Source organism: Ptychodera flava, chromosome 17 (assembly GCF_041260155.1).
Source record: "Ptychodera flava strain L36383 chromosome 17, AS_Pfla_20210202, whole genome shotgun sequence".
Taxonomy (NCBI): domain Eukaryota; kingdom Metazoa; phylum Hemichordata; class Enteropneusta; family Ptychoderidae; genus Ptychodera; species Ptychodera flava.
In genome coordinates this window covers 37,301,456-37,324,269 of record NC_091944.1, presented here as the reverse complement: position 1 = coordinate 37,324,269, position 22,814 = coordinate 37,301,456, and the positions used below count along the sequence as shown (strand labels likewise).

General features: G+C 34.7%; 1 protein-coding gene and 1 long non-coding RNA gene across 6 annotated transcripts in view; one reads left to right on the top strand and one right to left on the bottom strand.

Annotated features, from left to right (window-relative positions):
- LOC139116242 (neural cell adhesion molecule 2-like) overlaps window positions 1-20,510 on the top strand; it is a 35,207-nt gene extending 14,697 nt beyond the window's left edge. For 2 of the 5 annotated variants that reach the window (XM_070678832.1, XM_070678833.1), the window contains 10 exons: window positions 524-786; window positions 1,912-2,065; window positions 3,410-3,594; window positions 4,621-4,714; window positions 5,699-5,866; window positions 6,742-6,864; window positions 7,538-7,665; window positions 8,843-9,068; window positions 9,870-10,104; window positions 16,133-20,510. In XM_070678832.1, coding sequence (XP_070534933.1) covers window positions 524-786; window positions 1,912-2,065; window positions 3,410-3,594; window positions 4,621-4,714; window positions 5,699-5,866; window positions 6,742-6,864; window positions 7,538-7,665; window positions 8,843-9,068; window positions 9,870-10,104; window positions 16,133-16,214 — 1,658 coding nt within the window. In that variant the 3' untranslated portion in view covers window positions 16,215-20,510. Of the gene's footprint in view, window positions 1-523; window positions 787-1,911; window positions 2,066-3,409; window positions 3,595-4,620; window positions 4,715-5,698; window positions 5,867-6,741; window positions 6,865-7,537; window positions 7,666-8,842; window positions 9,069-9,869; window positions 10,105-12,486; window positions 12,619-12,922; window positions 13,076-13,695; window positions 13,765-16,132 lie in introns of all 5 variants that reach the window. The other 3 variants (XM_070678830.1, XM_070678829.1, XM_070678831.1) reach the window with 3 other exon arrangements.
- LOC139116243 (uncharacterized) lies at window positions 6,745-22,218 on the bottom strand. The gene is made up of 3 exons (XR_011548266.1): window positions 22,048-22,218; window positions 14,286-14,370; window positions 6,745-10,033 (listed from the first exon to the last, which is right to left on the bottom strand). It is a non-coding gene; the product is annotated as an uncharacterized lncRNA (long non-coding RNA).
- Between the last annotated feature and the right edge of the window lie 596 nt (window positions 22,219-22,814).

The following is a 22,814-nucleotide window of genomic DNA, read 5'->3' as shown; positions in this document are numbered from 1 at the left end:
GACACAAAATGACAGCGGCAAATCATGTTTTACACTTTACAACATTTTATTCCGGCCCTTCAAAACTCTCCCATCAACTACATGCAGCTGCCAGTCAAAAATGTTTTTTGCAGTGTAGGCATATCAGTTTACTCAGTGGAGGAGCTGCCTGCTGAGTGTGGTGGATATCTTATCAGTCTTCAGACCATAAAACAGACTCTTGTTTAGGTAAACGCCAGGTCAAATAGCAAAGTACTCAGCCAAGTTGCTGGGTAATTACCTAATTTAGTGTTCCAATAACTCGTGCGCCAAGTGTAACAGTGAGACCTGATTGTATTTGTAGTGGGGCCTGAATATTTTTCTTGATTATGAAAGAACATACTTTGAATGGTCCCTAATGAGTGAAGTACGGAATGAACAAAAAGTTATAATTTTTACGTGATTATTGCCTCATGTATTTGCAGTCAATTATCACCTATGGGTATTACATATCCTTTTATTATCTCATTATATTATCTTTACATTTATTTGATTGAATTCACAGCGGATCAGAATCGTACTCTGACAATCCAGAACCTGAAAGAAGAAGACACAGGAGAATACACTTGCAGAGCTGAAAACAAAGTATCATGGGATGAAGGACGTGGATATGTGACTGTTAATATACGTCCTGTCATTGGTCTAACACAGAATTCAACTCAAGAGGAAAAGGGATTTGTTGAGTTCACATGCTATACGATTCGTGGTTCACCTCGTCCTTCAATAAGATGGAGAAGAGGTCCAATAAATATTCAGCTTGGAAGACAGGTATTTGTAATCAATAAATAATAGCTATACATAGGTATTTGTAATCCCTACATAATAGTTATCCAATACACTTTTTGGCAATAGTGCTGTAGTATGTTGTCCATCATTTGTTGTAAGTCAGTATCACCAAAATAAGTTCACCACAGCCATATCTTGTATTCACATTTCATTCATACTGCTCTTTATATGTTTACCTCTAAAACAAGCCATTTGTATGTATTTATATTGCGGTAATTTTGGCAAATTTATTACTTTATTCAAATATCTATCATCAATTCATCCAACATGATTTTCAGATACTGATAGTAGAGAAAAGTTGTTCTGTGTTTCACATTGTTATGTCATACAGTGAATACCATCCAGAGATGTTTCTCAGACATGCGTTGACTGTTTTCATTCAAAGATTACACCTATGCATACAAATGTACATCAGTTGTTTATGTGATCTGATCCAATACAATTGATGACAGTCATTTTATTGCAGTAAGTTGTATAATTAGGGCTATTCCTCAGGCACACGCATATCAAACAAAAATGATTCACACTATGAAATAATGCAATAAAATTATAACTCTCATGTATGTGTACGTTTTCCTTACTGAAATGTGAATGAAAATGGATGGTCTGTGGGTTATTTAACATTGAAAGTAACCAGTGCATCCCAATTTCAATGTTACCATTCTGTTACATTGTAGAGTACTGGCGGTACTGAAAAAAAAAACGACTTAAAAACAGAAATAGCAATTCATGTATGGTAATCTGTTGTGCTCTCTATTCCAACACTCCCACATACTGCATCACCCATATGCAGAGAACCACAGTCAGTGAAGAAACTAGCAATATATCCATGGGCTTATGAAAAAAAAATTACTGCATACCAAAGTCTTTCTGACCCACATAAACAAATCAGCAAATATTCATTATGTACTTCACACTTGCTCTCTTTCGTCACCTTTTCATCCCAGCAAGAAACCTTAGAACAGGCAGGAACATTGTCATTTTCAGATGACTTGTTCTGTATGATTTTTACTATCATTACATATTTCATCCATAGGGTGATATACGTCCATATTATTATTATATCCATAGGCTTATGAAAAAATGTATCTCACTCCTATATTTCAGCCGCATGATAATAGAATTAATGTTTATGAGAATGCCCAGAAAGGCATGGTACTGACCATCAACAGTGTTGGAAGACTTGACATTGGTACCTATACTTGTATTGCTGAAAATGTCGCTGGTTATGACCAGGATGATTTTCACCTTGATGTTATGTGTAAGTGACTACATATCTGTATAATTATTCTGCAGTAGGCAGGTATACATAAAATGTGGGTACAATACGCAACACATAGCACTATAGCTATGGTCACTACTCATGAATGGTAAATGCATGAAATGAGGTTTATGAATGCCAAAGTAAAATTTTATTATTGTAGTCAATGAAGTGTACCGGTAATGTCAACTTGGTCCAAAATGATCAAAAAATAAACTTTTGCTTTAGAATTTAGCGGGAAAAATGACAGCACTCAAAGGGTTAATAGTCGCGACAGCGGCTTACTGACTACGCATGCGCATATTCATAATATACTGTGTGAGTAACCGGAAGTGTACCCTACTTTCATGGGCGCCGCCATGTTTTTTTGAGTTCTCGTAAATAAACAAATACGAAACGTGCAAATTATTATTTTATAACATGCCATTTATAAAATATATCTCTTTTATTAGCCAGTAAGTGTTATCATCCACCTTGTCGCTGATACAAAAATCGTTAATATCACGCATAAAAATAGAAAAAGGGAGAAAACTGTCATGCATATGAACGGAGGCATACGCAAAGAATGCTGGGATTGAATTTTAGAAAAGCGCCCCTGTGTCAATAACTAGATTCAAAAATTGCCAGTTTTTAGACAGAACGCTATAGTTTTCAGCTTGCAAAGTGGAAGGTGGGCAGTGCGGTTACCATTGCAATGATAATGATGGCATAATACGTCCCTTGTTTAACACAATAGGCTGTTATCATGGTGAAAATTGCCAATTTTTGTCCAATATTTTTACACATTACAGAAAATCTATACCTGCACTGCTGCACGTACATGAACTACTTTCATCAGAGGGAAACTGGGCATAGTTGTCATACAAATGTATATGAAGTAAAGTTAATTCTATTTTATCATGAATCAATACAAATAACATTGCCAATCTTAACCCCTGGCATGACAACAAGGGCTGAGCCCTATATAATATTATCACAAAGTATTCATTTGATGAGTAATGCTGTACTGGTACATTGCCACCTGCTTAGCATAGGTGGCACCCTGGGCTAATGTCATCATGCAGAAATTTTGGTATTTACATTACAATCTCATTAAATATATAATTGCAGTAGTTATACAACATAAGACACAACTGAGTTTTAATTTGTATCTTGACTTGTTTGCATGAACTGTCTTTTCTTTTTGTTTTCAGACTTCCATTTCTTCTAGATAAAAGATTGCTAGTCATTTAAAATGCTTTTGCGAAGATTCTTGAAAAATTCATGATGTCTTGCAAACTTTTGTGAAAGGAGGTAGCATAGAAAGTGTGATAAGTTTTATTGTTCCTTATTTTATGATAACAGATAGACCAGAAGTAGATGAAGCTAAAACCAGGAAAACACAGAAATCATGGGTGAATAATCCAACCAACATCACATGTGTCATCTATTCTAATCCACAAGCCAAGTTTTCATGGACAAGGTTTCAAAAACCACTGAACATAACAAATCACATTGTCCATAAATCTGAAAATGGAACATCCCTCTTTGTAAGTATCAAAAAATTCAGTATTTATTGCAATCGGACTAAAAATACTGCATTCCAGTATTATAGTTGTAATTATATCAAGTAATGAAAACTCTGCTTAATGTCCATGTGTTACATATTTTTGCAATGACTTTATCATTATGTATCCCTCTACCAAAATCTATCAAATGAAACAAAAAACAAGCTGATTGTTGTCTTGTTTATCTCATTACTGACAGTGGTTTGCATTGAATTGTTGGCAATACGGGAACTTAGCGTATACCTCCTAAATTGAGGAGTTGCCAACACTGTCGGGTGCAATTATCACCCAGGCGGTAATATCAGTCATAACAAAGAAATCAACTCTGCAAAAATATGTCTGGAAGGAAGTTATGAGTAGTCAAAGCAACATCATGGGTAACTGTCCAGAACGCATCATTTGCAAGTGTTGTTTGTGCTGATCAGGTGGTATTGTTTTGACTACGTCTGACCTCCTACCAGATGTTGTTTCAACTTTTGCAGAGGTTGTTTCTTTCTGATCAACTGATATTACCAATAGACAATATTTCCATCTGACAGTGCTGGCAATGGGTCAATGTGTCTACTCCGGAATAAAAAGGACACATGGTGTGCTACAGACCCTGGATATGCCCAAGAGATCATGTGATGGTGGTACAAACAAACCTATATGTATAAACGTGTACAGAAGAAATACACGTACTTCTATGCATGTTTGTGCATGTGGGTTGGTTTGTACCGAGGTCCATTCAAATTCCAGGTTTGACCCATTAGACAGTATGTATAGTTCCTGTATTGCCAACGGGTCAAAGCAACCCCATCGTATTACTGCAGGTTTTAAATCATTTCCATCACTGATATTTGCAATATTGCAGTTGTAACGTTTTCATGTGACAAAACAATAAATAGTAAGAAAATGATTTTGGATTATTATTCAAAGTTTCCACCAACAGAGGAATAATTGACAGTCAAGTATTTCCACTGAGTGTTGATTTCAGCCTAACATTGTATTCAATATTGTCTGTGACAGCTTATTCCTCAGCCATATGATTTTGGTGAATATCGCTGCAGAGCCGAGAACAGATTAGGATTCACATTCTATGATGTGACCCTGGAGAGAACATGTAAGGAACTATAATAGCGTTGATCACGATTTCGGGTTTGTTACTAAATACAGCTGCACGCGCATGACTTTCGGACAAATATGCTGAAATTCGGACAAATTTTGTCATTGTATGTGCGGCTGTTGTTGCAGCTTGTAGTCTCAGTCATCAATTCATACGAATAAGTGTGACGCTCAATAGCCTTTCTAACACTCGCAGGTTTTATTTTCGTCGTTTATGCGGAAAATGCAGACAACTGTTTATTTATGCATATTAATGAGAGAACAGTGACGTCATTTGCGATCAGCGCTATACCAGAGTTAAGGTAGTATGTGCCTTGAAAGTGAAAGACTTTAACTCTCACTCAAATTTTTCTTGAGAAAATTTTCAACCATTTTCTTTCTAAATCAAGATAAAAATCAGGGCTCACTGTGCAAAGTTTGGTACTAGAGAAACAAATCACCTTACTGATATTTGAAATGCCAAATGACCAACATCCCTGTGTAACTCTTCGGGGCAAAAACCAAATTTTAAATTTCACAACAACAAGATGGTGAAAACTTAATTTATTCCAAGAGTTTCAAAAGAGCCCACACAAGTGGTTGACCAGAAAAGTGTTTGAAAAATTTGAGAGTCCAAATATAAAAATTTGTCACCAAGGCACATTCTACCTTAATACTATTAATGATTTTACGAAATGTTTTTGACAAGTTGCACCTTTAAGGTCAAGGTATTGCCAGCATGATTTTATTCTTGTTGCATATTGTTTCGTATATGTTTTGATGCAGAGCTTGTGTAATATACCTTTCATACAGAGAAAAGTGTAGAAAAGTCATGGCAGTGAGTTACTTGGCAATTGCCCATGACTGGCTGCCTTGATGCTGAACAGTTTATCTCTTTAACTCTCAGTATCACCAATACAAATCAATATTATCAGTTTTACCTGTAAATGCTGTCAGTGTATGGTTGTCAGAGTACATTCCAAACATTTACATGTCTGTGTAGATACACCTGTACAACCGAAGTCTGTTGAAATCAAAGACATCTATCCAGACAGTGTAGTTGTCACTGTAGTAGATCCAGATAATACTGGTGGATGGCCAATTGATGGCTACAAGATTGGTATTAGAGAAGAAGTATTTGGAGTGTTGACTGAACATGTTTTTGCCAAAGGTAAATAAATATCATATTAAAGTAGAACGTGCCTCTGGGACAGATATACGGACTCTCAAACTTCTACAATTTTTTTCTGATCTACCACATGTGGGGGCTCATTTTAAAGCTCTTGGAGAAAGAAAAACTTTCACCGTCTTAGTTTTTTGAAAATCCAAAATTTTATTTTTCCCAGTAGAGTTAACACAGGAATGGCGGCCATTTTGAATTTCAAAAATCCGTAAATCGTGGCTTATTTGTTTCTCTAGTTCCAAAATTTTCACAGTGACCCCTGATTTTTATTCTTGATTTTGAAAGAGAATGGTTGAAACATTTTTTGAGGAAAGTTTCAGCAAAAGTTTGAGTCTTTCACTTTTGAGGTGCATACTACCTTAAGTTAATCATTGTACTAATTAGTGAAAGATCTGTTATTGATAACAGTGTGATACCTACGTGGTAGTTTTTTACCTGCCAGTTGAATTACTCCAAAAGCATGCTGAGATACACAGCATTCAGCTTGTCAACTCAACCTGTACATACATGTATGTAGACTGATATTTTTTGGTAAGAGAATTCTGGTCCAGGCTAGAATTTAAATTTAAACAATAACTGCACTTTTCATGTAAGTATAGATGCTGTGTTGACAAGCTGAATAACTGGTGTTTCAACTTGCTTTGGGAAGAAGGAAAAAACTTGCTGTTGATATACCAAACAAAAATACTGAAAAAATCTTCAAACTTTAGCTACTGTTCCACTATACAATTGCACACATCTTGACAGAATATGTATCATCAGTGACCACTATTGTAAGTTTTTCCAAGTGATCCACAGTAATCTCTATTATGCATGTAAAACACTTTTCTAACTAGAGTTAATGGTTTTGAACTTGTCAACAGGAGAGCTGTTAGATGTGACTGGTTTAACAGTGAATACACGGTACCAGGTGATGGTAGCTTGTCGTAATCCTGTTGGTTATGGCAAATACTCTGATCCACTACCTTTCCTCACCTTAGATTACCGTAAGTTTTTGCTTTTTAAATCTAAAAAAATAATGTGCAAAATTATTATTATTCAATTATTTTTCAGTACTTCATTGAATGTGAAGCCACTAACTTTGCCATGGGTGCATTTCTACAGAATCCAAGATACTTTCATGTGTAACAAACAAGTGAAACCAAACAAGCATAACAAGTACATATCAAGTAATGTAGACTTTACCTCGGGAACTGATATTCAGAGTCTCAAATCTTAATAATACTTTTTTGATCTACCACTTGTGGGGATTTATTTTCAAGCTCTTGCTGGGAGTAAGTTTTCATTGGCTTATTTTTGGTGAAAATCGAAGGTTTAATTTTCCCCATGGAGTTAAAAAGACAGAGGTGACGTTTTGAATTTCAAGCATCTATAATTTTGAATTTCAAGCATCTATAATTTTGAATTTCAAGTACATGTATCTATATATAATGGGTTATTTGTAGCTCTGGTAGCAGATTTTGAAAATTGACCCCTGATGTTTAAACTGTATTTTGAAAGGGAATGGATTAAAGTTTCTACATGGAAAGTTTTAGCAAAAATTTAAATCTCCCAGTTTCAAGGCACAACTAGCTACCTAATGCTGACACAAGATTCACATATGACAAATTTATGTTTCTAATTCATGTGAGTCTCTTTGTCATTGATTGTATATGACAGGTCAGCCATATACTCCCATTATTACTAGTGCATCTCGCACCCAGCTGACAAAATCCTACAAACTGGAATGGCTTACACCAAAGGATGGTGGTATGGAGATAAGATTCTATGAGCTGCGATACAGAGAAGTAAGTATCGTTATTATACATCCACAGTCGAGAACTATAGAATTTTGCGTTTGCTGAAAAAAGCTATACGAAAAGCCATTGCATAATCTTTTACCCTTTCCAGGCACCTCACCCCTTGGGCAGTATCTGTGTGTTCACAGTTGAATGGTTTCAAGGGACCCATTGGGCAAGGGACAGACTTCGTCTCGCGAGATCTCATGCACTGTATATGTAGTGCACAGACTACCCAAAAGCACGTCCAAGTCCTAGGTAGCCTTCTGCACTGCACTTGCGCCATAAATCATAAGGAAAATTGTTAAAATTGCACAAAAACAGTCAATACTCTGTCCATTTTATGCACCAGTCATGAATGTAAGATGTATAATAATAAGCTTGTCATTTTATACTGCAAACTTTAGGATTTACTCTGACATTGGAGACACACAACGCATTCAGCTTCATGTCAGACAATACGCTGTGCCAATGTCCTTATGTATCCTTTGCAGCCGTTTTTTCATAATAACCCAATTATATCCAAATACCACTTTGTGGATATCATTCTCTGCTGCAGCTACTTCACAAGCTCTAATTTACACTTACTACGTCTATATGTATTTCAAAATTGTCAATAGATTTTACGAAATGTATTAGTGTGGATGCACTGGTGAAAGATTTTTATAACCAATAGCATCCATGGCTAATTTGAAATCGACAACTAAATTTTACTAAATGTTTTCCCTTAATTCATCAGATTTTCATTTTTTCAAAGGAGGATGACAGCAACTTTGGGTCATTTTTTCACTGTTTTGTACATCAACCACAGTTTCAAAGTATGCTCAGATGCACTTATCAACTCACCCTGTACATATATCAACTACATTTATTTCATTGTTGATGAATGAATTCTAGCCAAGAACATTTTACATGTATACTGCGTTGACAAGCTGAGTACCTGGCTGGTTCAACTTGCAGTTTGTGGAGTATAATTACAAGAATTTGCTATTGATGTACAAAACACAAAATAGTGAAAAAGATCATCAAAAGCTACAGCCTCTGACCCCAAACATGTACTAATTATTGTTCAGTGTTTTACATCAAGGAGTTGTCTCTCATGTAATACACTAAATGTAATTAAACAAATAATTTGACAATTGTCTGCTTCAAAGTATCAGTATCTGTGAATCCCTTGTCTATACAGCTATACTTCAGTGAAGAAGGAATTCGTCAAGGAAATGGTTATTGGATAGAGAGAAGTTCTATTGATAGTCAATCTAACACCTACGTGATTTACAATCTCAAACCAGAAACTTCATATGAATTGGAGTTGTGGGCCGTCAATTCAATAGAGAAAGGAGACAAAGCAGAAATTACTGTCACGACTGGTAGAGCATTGCCTTCACCAGGTCCTACAAAGTACAGACCAGGTAAGATATAGTTATTTTGAGGGGCTAGCTGTTTCTGCTATGCATGTTGCTAAAGTTGACCTCCAGTACCTAAAGTTTCAGACCTTATTTACTTTTGTCATTCTTGTTTTTCTGGTTTAAATATTTCTTGTTGTTTTTCTGGTTGTACTGTGCAGAAATCATTGTCATAACATCAACGTAGAGTTTTCCTGCACTGAACAGATAGAAACAACATTTATTGTTGATCTTTGGTACCTATACTGGTATATACCAATTCTGATCAAATGTGAGCGACACCGTATAATTGCAGTATTTTTAATGTTTATACAACTCACTACTTTACTTGGTTTTTGCATTTGAGGAGACATCTTCCAATTCTGCCAATCACGTTCAATGTTTGGTATATACGGTACACTGCCAGATTTATCAGTTGGTTTGATCAACTTTCTCAATATGTAAGCTACAATTACAGAATAATTTGTGTTTATTTTAAATTATAACACAGCTGGTCCAAAGTACATTGGTGTCCCCAGGCCTAATGTTCTAATAATCAAGCAACAAGGATAGTAATTTCTTCCAATGAATCTGCACGAAATAGAATTCTCGTCACCAGCCAGTGAGAAGTGTTTCATCCCAATTAAACTGCAAGCAGTACAAAATTGTGAGAAATTGGCTATTTCTTATAGATTTATAGTCAGAAGGATTGAACTCTCACAAGATTCTCACTCATGGTGGAAACTTTTCACAATATCTTCCCAAGGTGATCAGAAAGTAAGTTTAGATTTTAACAGGCCTTACATGATGTTTGTGATTGATCTGTAGGTCTCTATACAGTAACACCTCGTAAACAAGTTGGTGCCAAAGGCATGTCAACTGGAGCAATAATCGGTGTCGTTATTGCAATCTTCTTCATCTTGCTCATCTTGGTTGATTTGACATGTTACTTCATGAATAGCTGCGGAATTCTGCATTGTTTGTGTGTCAATCTATGTGGTAAAGAGGATACAAGTGAAAAGGAAAAACCAACGTACGTGGATAATAGACAAGAGTACATGCCGTAAGTAACCATAATTTTGTTTTATAATCAGTATCCACAATAGTTGTGAAGTGTTTGCATAAACCAACATTACTCACATAGCAAATCTCTCAACTGTACTTTTTTCAGTGTTTTGAGAAATGGCAAATACTGTTGAGAGTGGTGTATGTGTTCCTAAATCAAAAATTATGCAGAAGATTGAAATGTAAATAAGTAACATTTGCCCTTGGATAAGAAAATTGGTTTATCATGTAAATACAAAGCAAAGAATTGCAGTCAGTGAAACAATAAAAGTGCTGTGGATGTCAGGAGTTTTTGGTCAGGGTTTGTTTTATGGTTAGCGTCATAGTGTCAGTGGAAAAAGCTGAAGGTTTAGGGAGGTAGAGGAATATTTTCAGTATGTATATTTATCTGCATCATGTTTGAAGGCTGACAATGATTAACTTGTCATTCTTTAGAAGTGTCATTAATATCTGTTTCAGCTATGCTGAATTTCTTTTTTTAACAGTAATGATTAAGAACAAAGAAAAATCTATGTACCCACACATGACCACAGTGTAATTGGTTTGTATGTGGTACCACATATGTACATGTATGCCTGCACATTTTGGATACGGAAAGTGAACCCCAACTATGCATCTGATCGAATAACCAACTGATTCAATATCCAAACAAAGTCCCTTCTTCCAAGAGGTGTTGATAATCTACTGTTTACTTTATCTTCATTCCTCTCCATTTGCTTCTGTCATTCCTGTCGGTTGAATATCATATTTTTTCAGTATTATATAATAATCAAAAAAATAATCAAAATGAAGTAGTTCCAGTTGTCTTCATGTTTTACATGAATTTCCACTGAATTCATGTCATTTTCACCATCACAACTAAATGTTTGCTTTGATTATCTCTTTCTGTATGTCTGGCATATAGTGTGTACCTATACACAATGAACCACTCTACCATAAACATGATCACATCAACTCAGAATGACTTTGGAATGCATTCACTTTCATTGAATTTCTAGTGCTAGAAATGATTGGATTGTCACTTTTAGCTGTGATACATTCATAGAGATGTTAAGTACAGTTGTAATCAGCAAGTGAAGTTTACAAGAAGCAAAAAGGACCTAAGGTTTTAATGCTAAATGTTTTCAGTCCGAGATAATGCAATAAGTATTATAAATGCCAACTCAAGGTATCTGACCTCAGTGAGATAATTTTGATATTTCAAAACTAAACATGTATTCCAGACAATTGATCGGCATTGAAGAGATGCCATAATTATCATTTGATACGGATAATTGGACATCCTTGATGCTATATCTAGACTGCTTATTGTGAGCTGTAACCATGAGAAAGAATTTTTGTTTACATTTTTTGAGGAAAGTAAATTTTTCTATAAAGGTAAATACAATGAAAATGTCATTTGGGGAGTAATTATTATTTAATTTTCAGTTAGGTGTCAGGAAAAATGAGAAATGTCAATGGGTATTACTACAAAATAGCAACTGAAAAGTTGGGGTAGTAAAATGTAAAACAAACATTCTGGAATATGAATCATCCAAGTCAACAATGTTCATTATCATGTTTACTAAGTGAAAGATGCAAAATAAAATATGGATATATGTATTGATTTAGCATCTTTAACAAATGTAATATTAAAAAAAGCTACTAATGTAATACTGTTTGAATAAAATTCTAATATTATAATTTTTTTACTTTGAACGCTTACAACGCTTTCAAGATCAGACTAAGTTTGTATGTTTTGAAACTCTTTAAGTTCAGATCTTCATTGTAGTTTCAATTTGACTAGAAAGGAACATTCTCTTCTGCTGAACTGCAGAAAATGACTGGACTCTGTATAATTATATCAGTGATAATTACAGTATGAATTGAACAAGAGTTATTGATTATGATTTTAATCTTCTCTGATTTTATATATTTTTCAAGCCGTCAGTAAAAGAGCTCCATAATTAGTGACAGTTGTGTCTATTAAAAACAAGAACTTTGTTCAATTGAATTACCTGATCAGTGCGTCAAATCAGTGAAACGTGCATTTTATGGTAATCAATCAAGTGAGAGAAGGATGTAGTATGCATACCAGTGTATTTGATAAGGTTTGGGAATATCCGTAAATGATTTGGGAAGCCCGGTAACATATCTGCTGTCCCCTAATCTGATTGCATAGATATGCCAAGGAGAACCCCAGTAAAATGACTGGGGAGCCCTGGTAATATTTACCGGGGTACCGACCTTAACAAAAACACTGCATACCCATCACACTGGGTGTTGTGTGAAGTCCCTACCCATCACACTAGGTGTTATGTGCAGTCCCTATGGTGTATCATAATGTCAATGCCATAGAGTGATTTACAGATGTCACTTAGTTTAATGATCTGTTGTCCAGTAGCGATGAGGAAAAGCAGCCAGATGGAAGTGCAAATGAAGAGAAAACAGCCTATATTGCTTTTGAAGTGATAGAACCAGAGAAAGATTCTACAGAGAAAGTACCTCCTGAAGAAAGTGAGGAATCTGCAGGGTGTGTTTGAGATTCATACTGTTATATGTGTATTAGGTGTTGTAGCAGTGTTTGCATAGTAATGTGTTCTTGAAGTCACTGTCCCTTCAATGATACAATATACAAACCAAAGAATAGAATGCTGCATTATAATTAAGTTTTCATGTCTTGAGCTGTGAGTAGGACATTCATTTGGAATTATATCTACTTCATTACTGAATCTCAAATAATCCTGACAACAATATCAAAACCTGGCCTCCACACTGTGATGTTTGTATGTTACAAGATTGGTTTACATTCGTTGTTGATTTCTTACTAATTATAGTAAAGATGAGGAGGTTTTGGAGGTTCCATATGTAAACATGAATGAAAGTGAAGGAGAAGGAGAGCCAGGTATTGAACCAGAACAAGAAATTGAACCTGAACCAGAACCTGAACCTGAACCTGAACCAGAGGAGAGAGACAAACTTCTGGCTGAGTTGGTGTCATCTTTACATAATTTGCATGACAAACAGTACAATTAAACTATTTTGAATAAAACAGAGGTTTTAGCACAAATATGGTACAATAAGAATAACAAAAATGTTATGTAGTGTGCTGTATTACAGAAATGTGTTTCATAAAGAAAAGCAAGATATTTTGATACCATATGAGTCACATTAAATACATGTCATTTTGCAACTGACTAGCGATTCTGTAAATGTGATGGAAAGTATAATTGATTTAACCAACCTGTCAATGACATCACTGACAATTCTCATACAATGAACAGTATAGTTTATAGGTTATATAATAACTCACAGTAGACTGATTCAGAAATAGAGACGTGGTAATATGAGACTACACTTTATTTGCCCGAAATTTAGTTACAATATTAAAACATTTAGACAGTTTTCAATATTGGCTATTCTGATAGCCCCTGCATGATATTCTGTCTGTATATGTTGCTTTCTATCTATCTTCCTTTCCATAATACCACACGTCAATTCTTTGCTCTCTAGATTGCTATAGAACTAACTATATGCATATATCCTATCATCTTCATTCCATGCTATACTCATCACCATCACTATCATCAATCTATTATTTGTGACTCAGTCAAGATAATACAGATGAGAAATTAAGCAATGAGACTGGTGAGGATGAGAATGAATCTCTCTTAAAACGGTTAGTTTCATTTTCACTCAATTGAAGTCTTATCTCTTCATGGTCAGAAGTCTCTGACAATAATTCACAGCAGGAAGGCATGATCAAAGTGACAAAATTTATTTTTAGCAGTGTTTCTTGCACTGTCTTTAAGAATACTTATTTCTGTAACTTTCTTAACATTTTAAAGTGTGTAGTATTTTATGTGTCCTTTGATAGTGCTAACTTTATGTGTCAATTTATTGTGACTGTAGTTTGTGGGGAAAAAAAAGAATTGTGACATGTGTATCTTGATAATTAACATAATATGCATTCAGTGTTGATGGTCCTAGTCTGTTACAGTCTGTCTTTGTGTATGTGTTGTATAGTTGTAGTATACTGTTGAGTTCTTGCCTGTACAGGTCAAAGTCCATTATTTTATAGATGTGGTAGAATGAGAGTTTATTATTTATTGTATGCTTGTTTTTAAAATTAACTTGAAGTAATGATAATACTGAATATTTGTATAATTTTGTGATGTTGAGCATGTCAGCTATACTTACGGTGGTCAAACTGTACAAAGTAACTCCATACTATGTGAAGTCAGGGGACAGCTACAACATAGCTAAAAACGCAGCTCTGTATCATCTAAAAAAAATCACAAAGAACAAGATATTAGACTAGTGTAAAATCACCGTATTTGTCCCTGTTGATGTTCAGTTCTTTGAAATATTAATGTAATCTGTATGACATGAAGCAAACAAAAGTAGAAAGATGACAATGATATGTGGTCACACAAGATTATACACATTGAGGATTTTGTAGGTCACGTCTGTAATTTATCTCTGAGAATATCAAAACAATTTCTTCTACACCACATTTTGTTTGACGACATTGGGGCAAAATAGTACACAAATCCACCTGCTAGGTTTATATAACAAATATAAAATGATTAAGTAGTATTTTGACAGATGTACGTTTGTAACTATGTATTGCTATGACATCATAAACTTCATTGCCTGGGATAAGAAATACTCTCCAAATTAATATCAAAAATTGTAAAACAGACAAAACGTCTGCAAACAAAGAGATACTACAGATACAGCACAATCTTGCAGCACTGCTTGACTCATAAATACACACTGCAAGTAGATAGAAATTATTTTTTAAGAATACAATGAGCATTTTTATATGTTCTAGGTAGATGTGTTGTATAACAATATGAAAAGATCCAATAGATAGATAAAAGAGTCTCTCAGCCAGCAATGCCAAGCAGATACAGCTGCGTAATAGCTTTACAAGTCATGTATGTCTGTATTGCTGAAAGCATAATTATAATAGATAAGCTGTCTTTCACACATTGAAATCAGGTGTGGAAGTGTTAGCCCTGGTTAACTTATAAACATGTTTATTCGTTTTTATTACCCTGAATGCATCTGAAAGTAGCAGCTTACAAAGAGATAACACAAACGTGTCACCCAAAATATTTCTAGATCTCAACATTTATCATATCACATTTCTTAATGCACTTTTATACCTAAGGTGCTGTGTGATAGGTTTTATTTTTCCCCGCTTTGAAGTTTGCAATATTTGAATTTTTGTTGGTATAAAAGTGTTGTAAAATGTACATTATTTTTGCCATTGACTCAACACTAATGAGGCCACAATATCAAACATACAAGGAATTAAACCTCTGGTGTTTGCCTTTTATTTGCAGCCTGCTGTCTGTTTTATTTCTGATATTGTCTTCTCTATTCACTTTTTAAGTGAGAAATTTGCAGATAAGATCAGTTGCTACTTTTGTACTGCACTGTTTTGCAATACACAATGATATATTTTTTTTCTGCTCCACAGCATTATGTTCACATTTACGGTACAGCTTGATGTCCACTGTAGTCAGTTATCGATTTCCTATATGCACTGCGTTGTATATCTGTGTGCATGTCTGTGTTACAAGTGCTTTATTGCAGGAAATTTATGTATAGTAACTCAATAGACACAAGGGGTATCCTTCAATTTTTCATGAATATATTTGTCATGGTTGTTTTATACATCATATCATTTTGGGATTAATTTGATCTTTTTATAGTTATGGAGTCAGTGATATAATTCTCTTGAAACAGGCCCTTTAGTTTTCAATTCAAGAATGTAGTACCACTTGTATATAGGAGATTTTTGCTTGAAAATGTCTCATTGATGAAGCTTTTTTACAGGTTATTGCAAATAATAGGTATGATGAATTGATAATAATCTGGTAATTAATAATTAGCATGCATGTTATTGAACAGTGTTTGCAGTGATCCTTAGCAGACATGCCAGATGTGAACTAGAAATATGTAAAAGTGTAACATCAGTGTACTTGATGACACTTCCTGGATAAATTATTGTAATATTTGTGTTTGTTTGACAGGTCCTATTATGAGGATCCGGATCATAGATCAATAGACCGCGATGATGAATCAGATGTGAAAGTACCAATGGACCAGATGTGAAAGTACCAATGGACTAGTCACAATATGTTTGGCACTGTTCAATGGCCTGCAAGTATGGAAAGATGGGATAATCTTTGCTTGAAAAGAATACATAGCTTTGCTATCATTTGGAAGAAGTTCAGGTATTGACAAGGTACAAATCTGAATAGCAATTTCCAATCTTTGAGATTAAGAAACAAAATAGTGATTTGTCATGTGTTTGATTGACGACATTTATTACACAGTTATGATGAAATATCAATAACCTAAGGATCAAGTTTTTTTCTGCTTTGTAAATAAATCATACTTTGGCAAACATTTTGTTGACTTCAACTCTTTGAAAACGTTTATAGCTTTAAAAATGTAGAAACTAGTCTTGGCTAAGGACGTCTCCTTTGCAATGGTTATATTTTACCATTGACAACCAACATTAGTTGAAGTTTTTATTGTTTGTTTTTTTCTTTCACTGTTTTTTAGCTCCCACTTTCTTTATGTACATATAGCAATGGGAGATCTAAGTATGGATTTATTGTCTTTTATCATCTTCAACTATTAAAATGATAAAAAACAGAAACCCATGCTTCTATATTTTCACTTCTTCATTCTACTTAAGTTTCTTTATACTTTGTTGTTATTTTTTTACAAAACATTGAATAATTAGCGTTCAACTGCCATTTTTTGCCTGCCAAATCAGATTAGTTGGAAGTTCATATTTTGGTCAATATTCAGAATATAGTGTGGCTTCAATGATCCAATAAATAGGAAAGAACCAGCGATAAGTATATTTGTTTGAAGGTATGCTTTTTCCTTTGAAGTATAGTATGTATACTAATGATGGTACTTTTTACAGAACAATCTTATGGAAGGGTCATAGTTCCATTGTTGTTAATAATAGTTTTATTGAAATAATTTTTCACATTATGTTCCACAAAAGATGTGATTTGAAAATTAGCTTTTCCTTGTTCTTTCACACACGGTGTGTTGTTTAAAATTATGTAACCTGGTGCTGTAATTATTTCAAATTGTGTTCATTGAATTTACTTCAAGGTTGTATTTGTATCAGACATTTTATAATCAATGAATTAGTAATGTTGATATCTTTGATGTGAGATACATCAAAGTGTCCCAACAAGATACCTCAGTAAATTTCTGAGTTTGTACTCTAAGTACAGATATATCAAATAAGATATTTGGATCATTTCTGAATTGGACTCTGTTACTAAGAGTATACAAAGTTATCCAGCACTGGTGATACTGGGGGACCAGTATAAATTGATCAATAACTTAGATATCTTAATGTGTTTATAGTCTTGAACACATAACCACACCAGGCAATATGATAACACATGCCATATGCTCATTCTGTGTTGTGATTCGCCAGAACAAATCAAACAACAAGAAATACCTGTGATGATAAAGTCACATGACATCACTACTGACACCAGTGGATCCTGTAGCTCTAGTTTGTGAACAAGTTCGGGGCAGTGGAATGTCCATGAGTAGGGTGTCATATGGCAATGAACCTATGAAGATCAAAGATTTGCATTGTGTCAGCGCATTAAGGTGTAAAACTCATTGATATCAAATATCCTGGGGCAATCCAGGATGTCATTTGGTATGCCAAGGTACTATTTGCTTGTTTATGTGACAAAACTGATACCTTTACAAGAGCCTAAAGAACTCATCAAGTGAACTTGTTATCGTATATTAATACAATGAGTACATAAAAAACAATAACATGATGAGCATGTGATGTGTGTTATAAAATACATTATAGCCTGGTTTTTCTTTGATCTATAGTAAATATTTTATGACCACCTGACTTTACAGCTATGCATCACCAGAAACATATTGCCATCTCCTTCAGCCTGCAGTCCTAGGAAACAGCTCTGTATTTCTAGTAATACAAATCCCCCTTGGGGCAATAAATGGGTTTACAGACCTGACAACTGGGCAATATGTGGTCACTAGTCAGCAGGACTTGCAGCATCCGTAGCCTATGGGTTTTCAGCAAAACAGAGTTCATTGACCCCCAGATCTCCTGATAGGCCCATAACCCCTAGAATCTTGCATTGGTAGCAGTGAGCCAGTATTAAGTGATAGATATCATGATGTCAATATCTCTATAAAGGACATTTGTATTTACTGTATAAAATTGGTGTATTTTAATAAATCTATAGCTATATGCATCAGGATTCAAACAGAAAAAACCCAATAGTAGTGGCTATTTCAAAGTTGACTATCATTGAATCGGTGTACTTTTTCATTTCACACAAAAAGAGTCATACTTTTCATTTTCATTACTTTTTCATATATGTATATTACATTGAGCAGCTAGTAGTACAATATTGATCATGATAACTGGTCAAGCAAAGTGAACAGTTTCACTGATTTGTAGATGTATAGCTTTCTTCGAATTTTTTGAAATAGTATAACTACTTAGATGGGAAACCTTAATTTACAGAGTAAACAAATGTTTTCAACACTTTTCAACTTGTCTCCAATATGCAATAATTTTATCACAAATAATAGTTCAGTAGACTTTAGAAGTACAGAGGGAATCTAAAATTTACGTTGTCATGTTATATCCAACAATCCTGCAAGTAACTCTAGTCACTTCTCAGACATACCTGAAACAAATTTCTTTTTATGGGTTCACCTTTAATTGTTACAAAGACTATGCACACACAGGTATGTGCTACAATGCACATCTCTTTACTTTGCAATCTAGTCCAATTTGATTTTCATGCAGCCCTGCTCAAAGAATATTTCATGTTTAGTGTTTTGTTTAAAATATGACAAAGCCAATAGACAGACAGATTGTAAACCAGGACAGCTGGTGAATTTTCGACTTGCATTAAAGGTATACTATCACTTGTTCCAATTTTGCCACAGATACCATGGAAAGAGAAAATCTAACCAATCACAGAATTTAAGCGGGTGGCCGCTTTTAAAAAACAGCGCCCTCACATGGGCATTTTGAATACCAAGGAACGCCCCTTTGCCCATATATGGGCATATTTAGATTATGTGACTGTATACCTTTAATATCTGTCATTTTTTCTGTAAATGTAATTCTAATATTGTAGACATTCAAGCTGGCATGGCAGTGTTTATATTTCCCTGTATTGCCTTTAGTTATTTGTCATGACAGACTTGATTCAAACTTGAAACAAAGACAATGCATTATTGTAAACACAATTTGTACTCTGAGTGTGTACTCAATAAAGTGGTCACTTTCAATATGACACAGGTCATAGGTCAAGTTAGTGAGGGTGGATAATATACCTTGACTTCTTTCATTCATTGCCAGGATTCACTGCTATCTGTCTTATCATCAACTATTCATGTTGCTCTTTAAGCTTTTCTTCACTAGGGATTTTATTTCATAAATGCTTCAGATTAATTTCAGATTCTGTATTGGCAGTTCAATTCAGTGTATACTATATAATTTGTTGGCAAGTGATTTGATTATGTTATCCTATTGTCAGTCAGCTCTGATTAGTTTTTGTCATCATTTGGCAACATAAAATCTGGATTTTATGTAATTTCAGTGAACTATTATCACATATTAATGGAGGGATGCTGCAAATGGAACATTTTTTACTAACAGGCATATCCCCTAAAATAGCACTATTCTGTACAATTTACATTTTTACCAAGTAATTTGTTTAACTGTAAAATAAAAATAAAGTGTTTATTATTTTTTTATGTTACTCTTTTAAATCAAGTATCTTTTCCAGTGAATTTAAAGAAACATATACATGAATTAGAAATAGTTGTAGAGATTTAACAAGGTGAGGTAATTGCACATGTATAATATACATTTGATTCAATGTTGGTTGCGTAATGAAAGAAGAAAAACTCTGATGTGTGACTTTCTCATTGGCAGCGTCTCTCCTTCAGGGAAATGACTAGTAATTGACTCAAGAGGCTATTACTGTGTAAATTTACTGATAATGTTATGTACATGAATAATTGATTGTTGATAGTGTGCTTGATTCAAATTCACTTTAGCATGAACTTTCGTAATTTTGAAATCTGCATTTTATCATTAAACATATTTGTCAGTATTCTTGTACTGTTGGTATGGTACCGAGTCGCTTTCATACACTCATCTTGAACAAAAGGGAAAAAACAAATTTGTCAATTTGAAAACATGTAAAAGAATTTGCTAGCGCTCTAGCTGCCTGTCTTTTTTCGTTTTCTCAGTGTCAGATGGTTTAAAACATTGTTAGATTTTCTATAGAAGTTCAAAAATTGCTTGTAGTTACTATTAGTTTACAAATAAAGTTACATGTCAATTTTCACAACAAATTTTGGCACAATAGTGAATCTGGTCATGTCTTGTTAACACAAGTTATGGTATGCTACACTGGTCATATCTTGCTAGTACTAGTTATATGATATGCTATATTAGTCACTTTGGCATACAACACATCACATCTTGCTGGATCCACATGCAAGATATTGAGAGAAGTAATATTTACTATGGATTCAAAGTGAACCTGTACTCTGTGCTGTACTTTGTCATGCAACTCAGACCTTTAAAACAACGCTAGAAAATGACACACACACCAGTTTTGGCGCATTAAATGAGAAAGGGGCAAAAGCTTCCCTGCCATTGAAGTGCAGTGTCTGCTGGCTACAGGTGAAAAGGGCAGGATATATGCCTTCATTGTGGAATTTGAGAGCAAGTATACAAACAGAAGGGGCACAAGAAGGGGGCAACAGTGCATATGCTCCTGGTACTATTTAATGGTGGCCTGAAGGAATTAAGAACTTGGGGGATCAGGAGTACAGCACTCCCCAGATCAGTCGACAGCTCAGAATGGATTTTTACCAGGTGTATGTCTGGAACTTATTGCCGGTTACCGCGGACACGACAATTAGTAACTGGTAAGTTATAGGTAGAGATTTAAATCAGTGATACACATGTAGAATTATGAACCACACATTTTAAAATGATTGGTTACCAACAAAAACAAATTTGCATTGCTTCTGCATACAGGAATAATAATTTGACGCATGACTGACAAGAGAAAAAGAAATTTGCTGAATACCCATTTCCTCCACTCCCCCCTCCTAAATAAAATGGTTCTACCTTTACTATTGACCATCAGTCTTCAGTCTTTATCCAAGCATACACTTTCAGGTTTATCAAAACAAAACCCTTGTCATATTTTGTTTCAGTACAGAATGTTTGTGTAATTAAACAATATGGCAGTTTCCACAAAGGTCTATCCCTTCTCACTTAGGGTATTTGCAATCAGTTTGCAAATACATGTACTGTTTCTTGTCTCTAGGAAAACCTGATCTTCATTTCAAAGTCACACACATACACACAAATTTAAATCTTTCATTATGAACACATGGAAAAGTAAGCAACCTATCAGAAGTGCAGGTGTGTCTTAAAATCAATTAAAAGTTGCCGATGCAATATTCTGTAATTGGTTTCTTTGTAGATGATAAAGTGCATGTTGTCCTTGTGCTGAATTAAGATTACAGGAGTTTGTCTCAGATTTTTTCTAATTTTGAAGCAGTTTTTTCCAAGAGAAATAATTCATGTATGCCATTTAACTACAAGAACCCTACAAGAGCTTACATGTCTGAGCAGCACTCATCCAGAAGTATAGCAAGCACTTATTTTCACAGTCTATACACACTCTGCTCATGGACAGACTCAACTAACATTCTGGTACAATATGAAATCTTGCACATAGCTCTCAGTAGTGTGGTAGGGTTACAGTGTGCAAACGTGTCATGGGTTGTTTTTAACATTTGATGCAAAGGTTCTCAGGATAAAAAGTCATTCATACAAGTTAAGTATGACAGGAATACAGCAGTACACTACCTTGTGGCCATCAGTGACAAGAAGTTAATATACCACTGTACAACAGATAATGATGATGGCTGCTTCAGGATGTTGCTGACATAACAACAAAAGTATATCATCATGGAGATATGGATGAGCTTGGTCTCAAATCCCTGAAGCCAACTATGTACATGGAAGTGGTAAGAGTTGAGCGCCCTCTATGTAATTAATTGTGAAACGGCTACAATGCCTTCACCATGGGAGTCAAAGAGATGACCTTCATGCCAGGATGAAATTACTACAACCAAGCAGAATAGGCTGATATGAACATGGCACAGGTGAAGTTTTTATAGGTATATAGAACCTAAGAAAGTACATTTTAAAGTAAGTTGTGTTAAGAAACATTGGCATTCAAAATATGTTTCATCAATAAATAAGCCGTTACTGTTTCTTCTGTCCCTCGAACGGCTTAAGGGACTGGCAAGTTTCTTTGGCGGGGGGGGGGGGGAAATTAGGTTTTTGCCGAAGTCAACAAGAGGCTGAACCCCCTCCCCTATTCCAACTTTCCAAAACAGAGTGACCCCCACTATTCCAACTTTTGAAAACAGGGTGACCCCAAACCCCCGCACAACAATGGTAAAACAAAAGGTGGGTATAAATTCAATAATTCAGTGTATGCAAACACATGAACATATATATATATATATATATATATATATATATATATATATATATATATATATATATATCTCTGATGATCGCTACAGAGAGTACATGTAGCGTGAAACTCTGAGTAACGCCTAAGT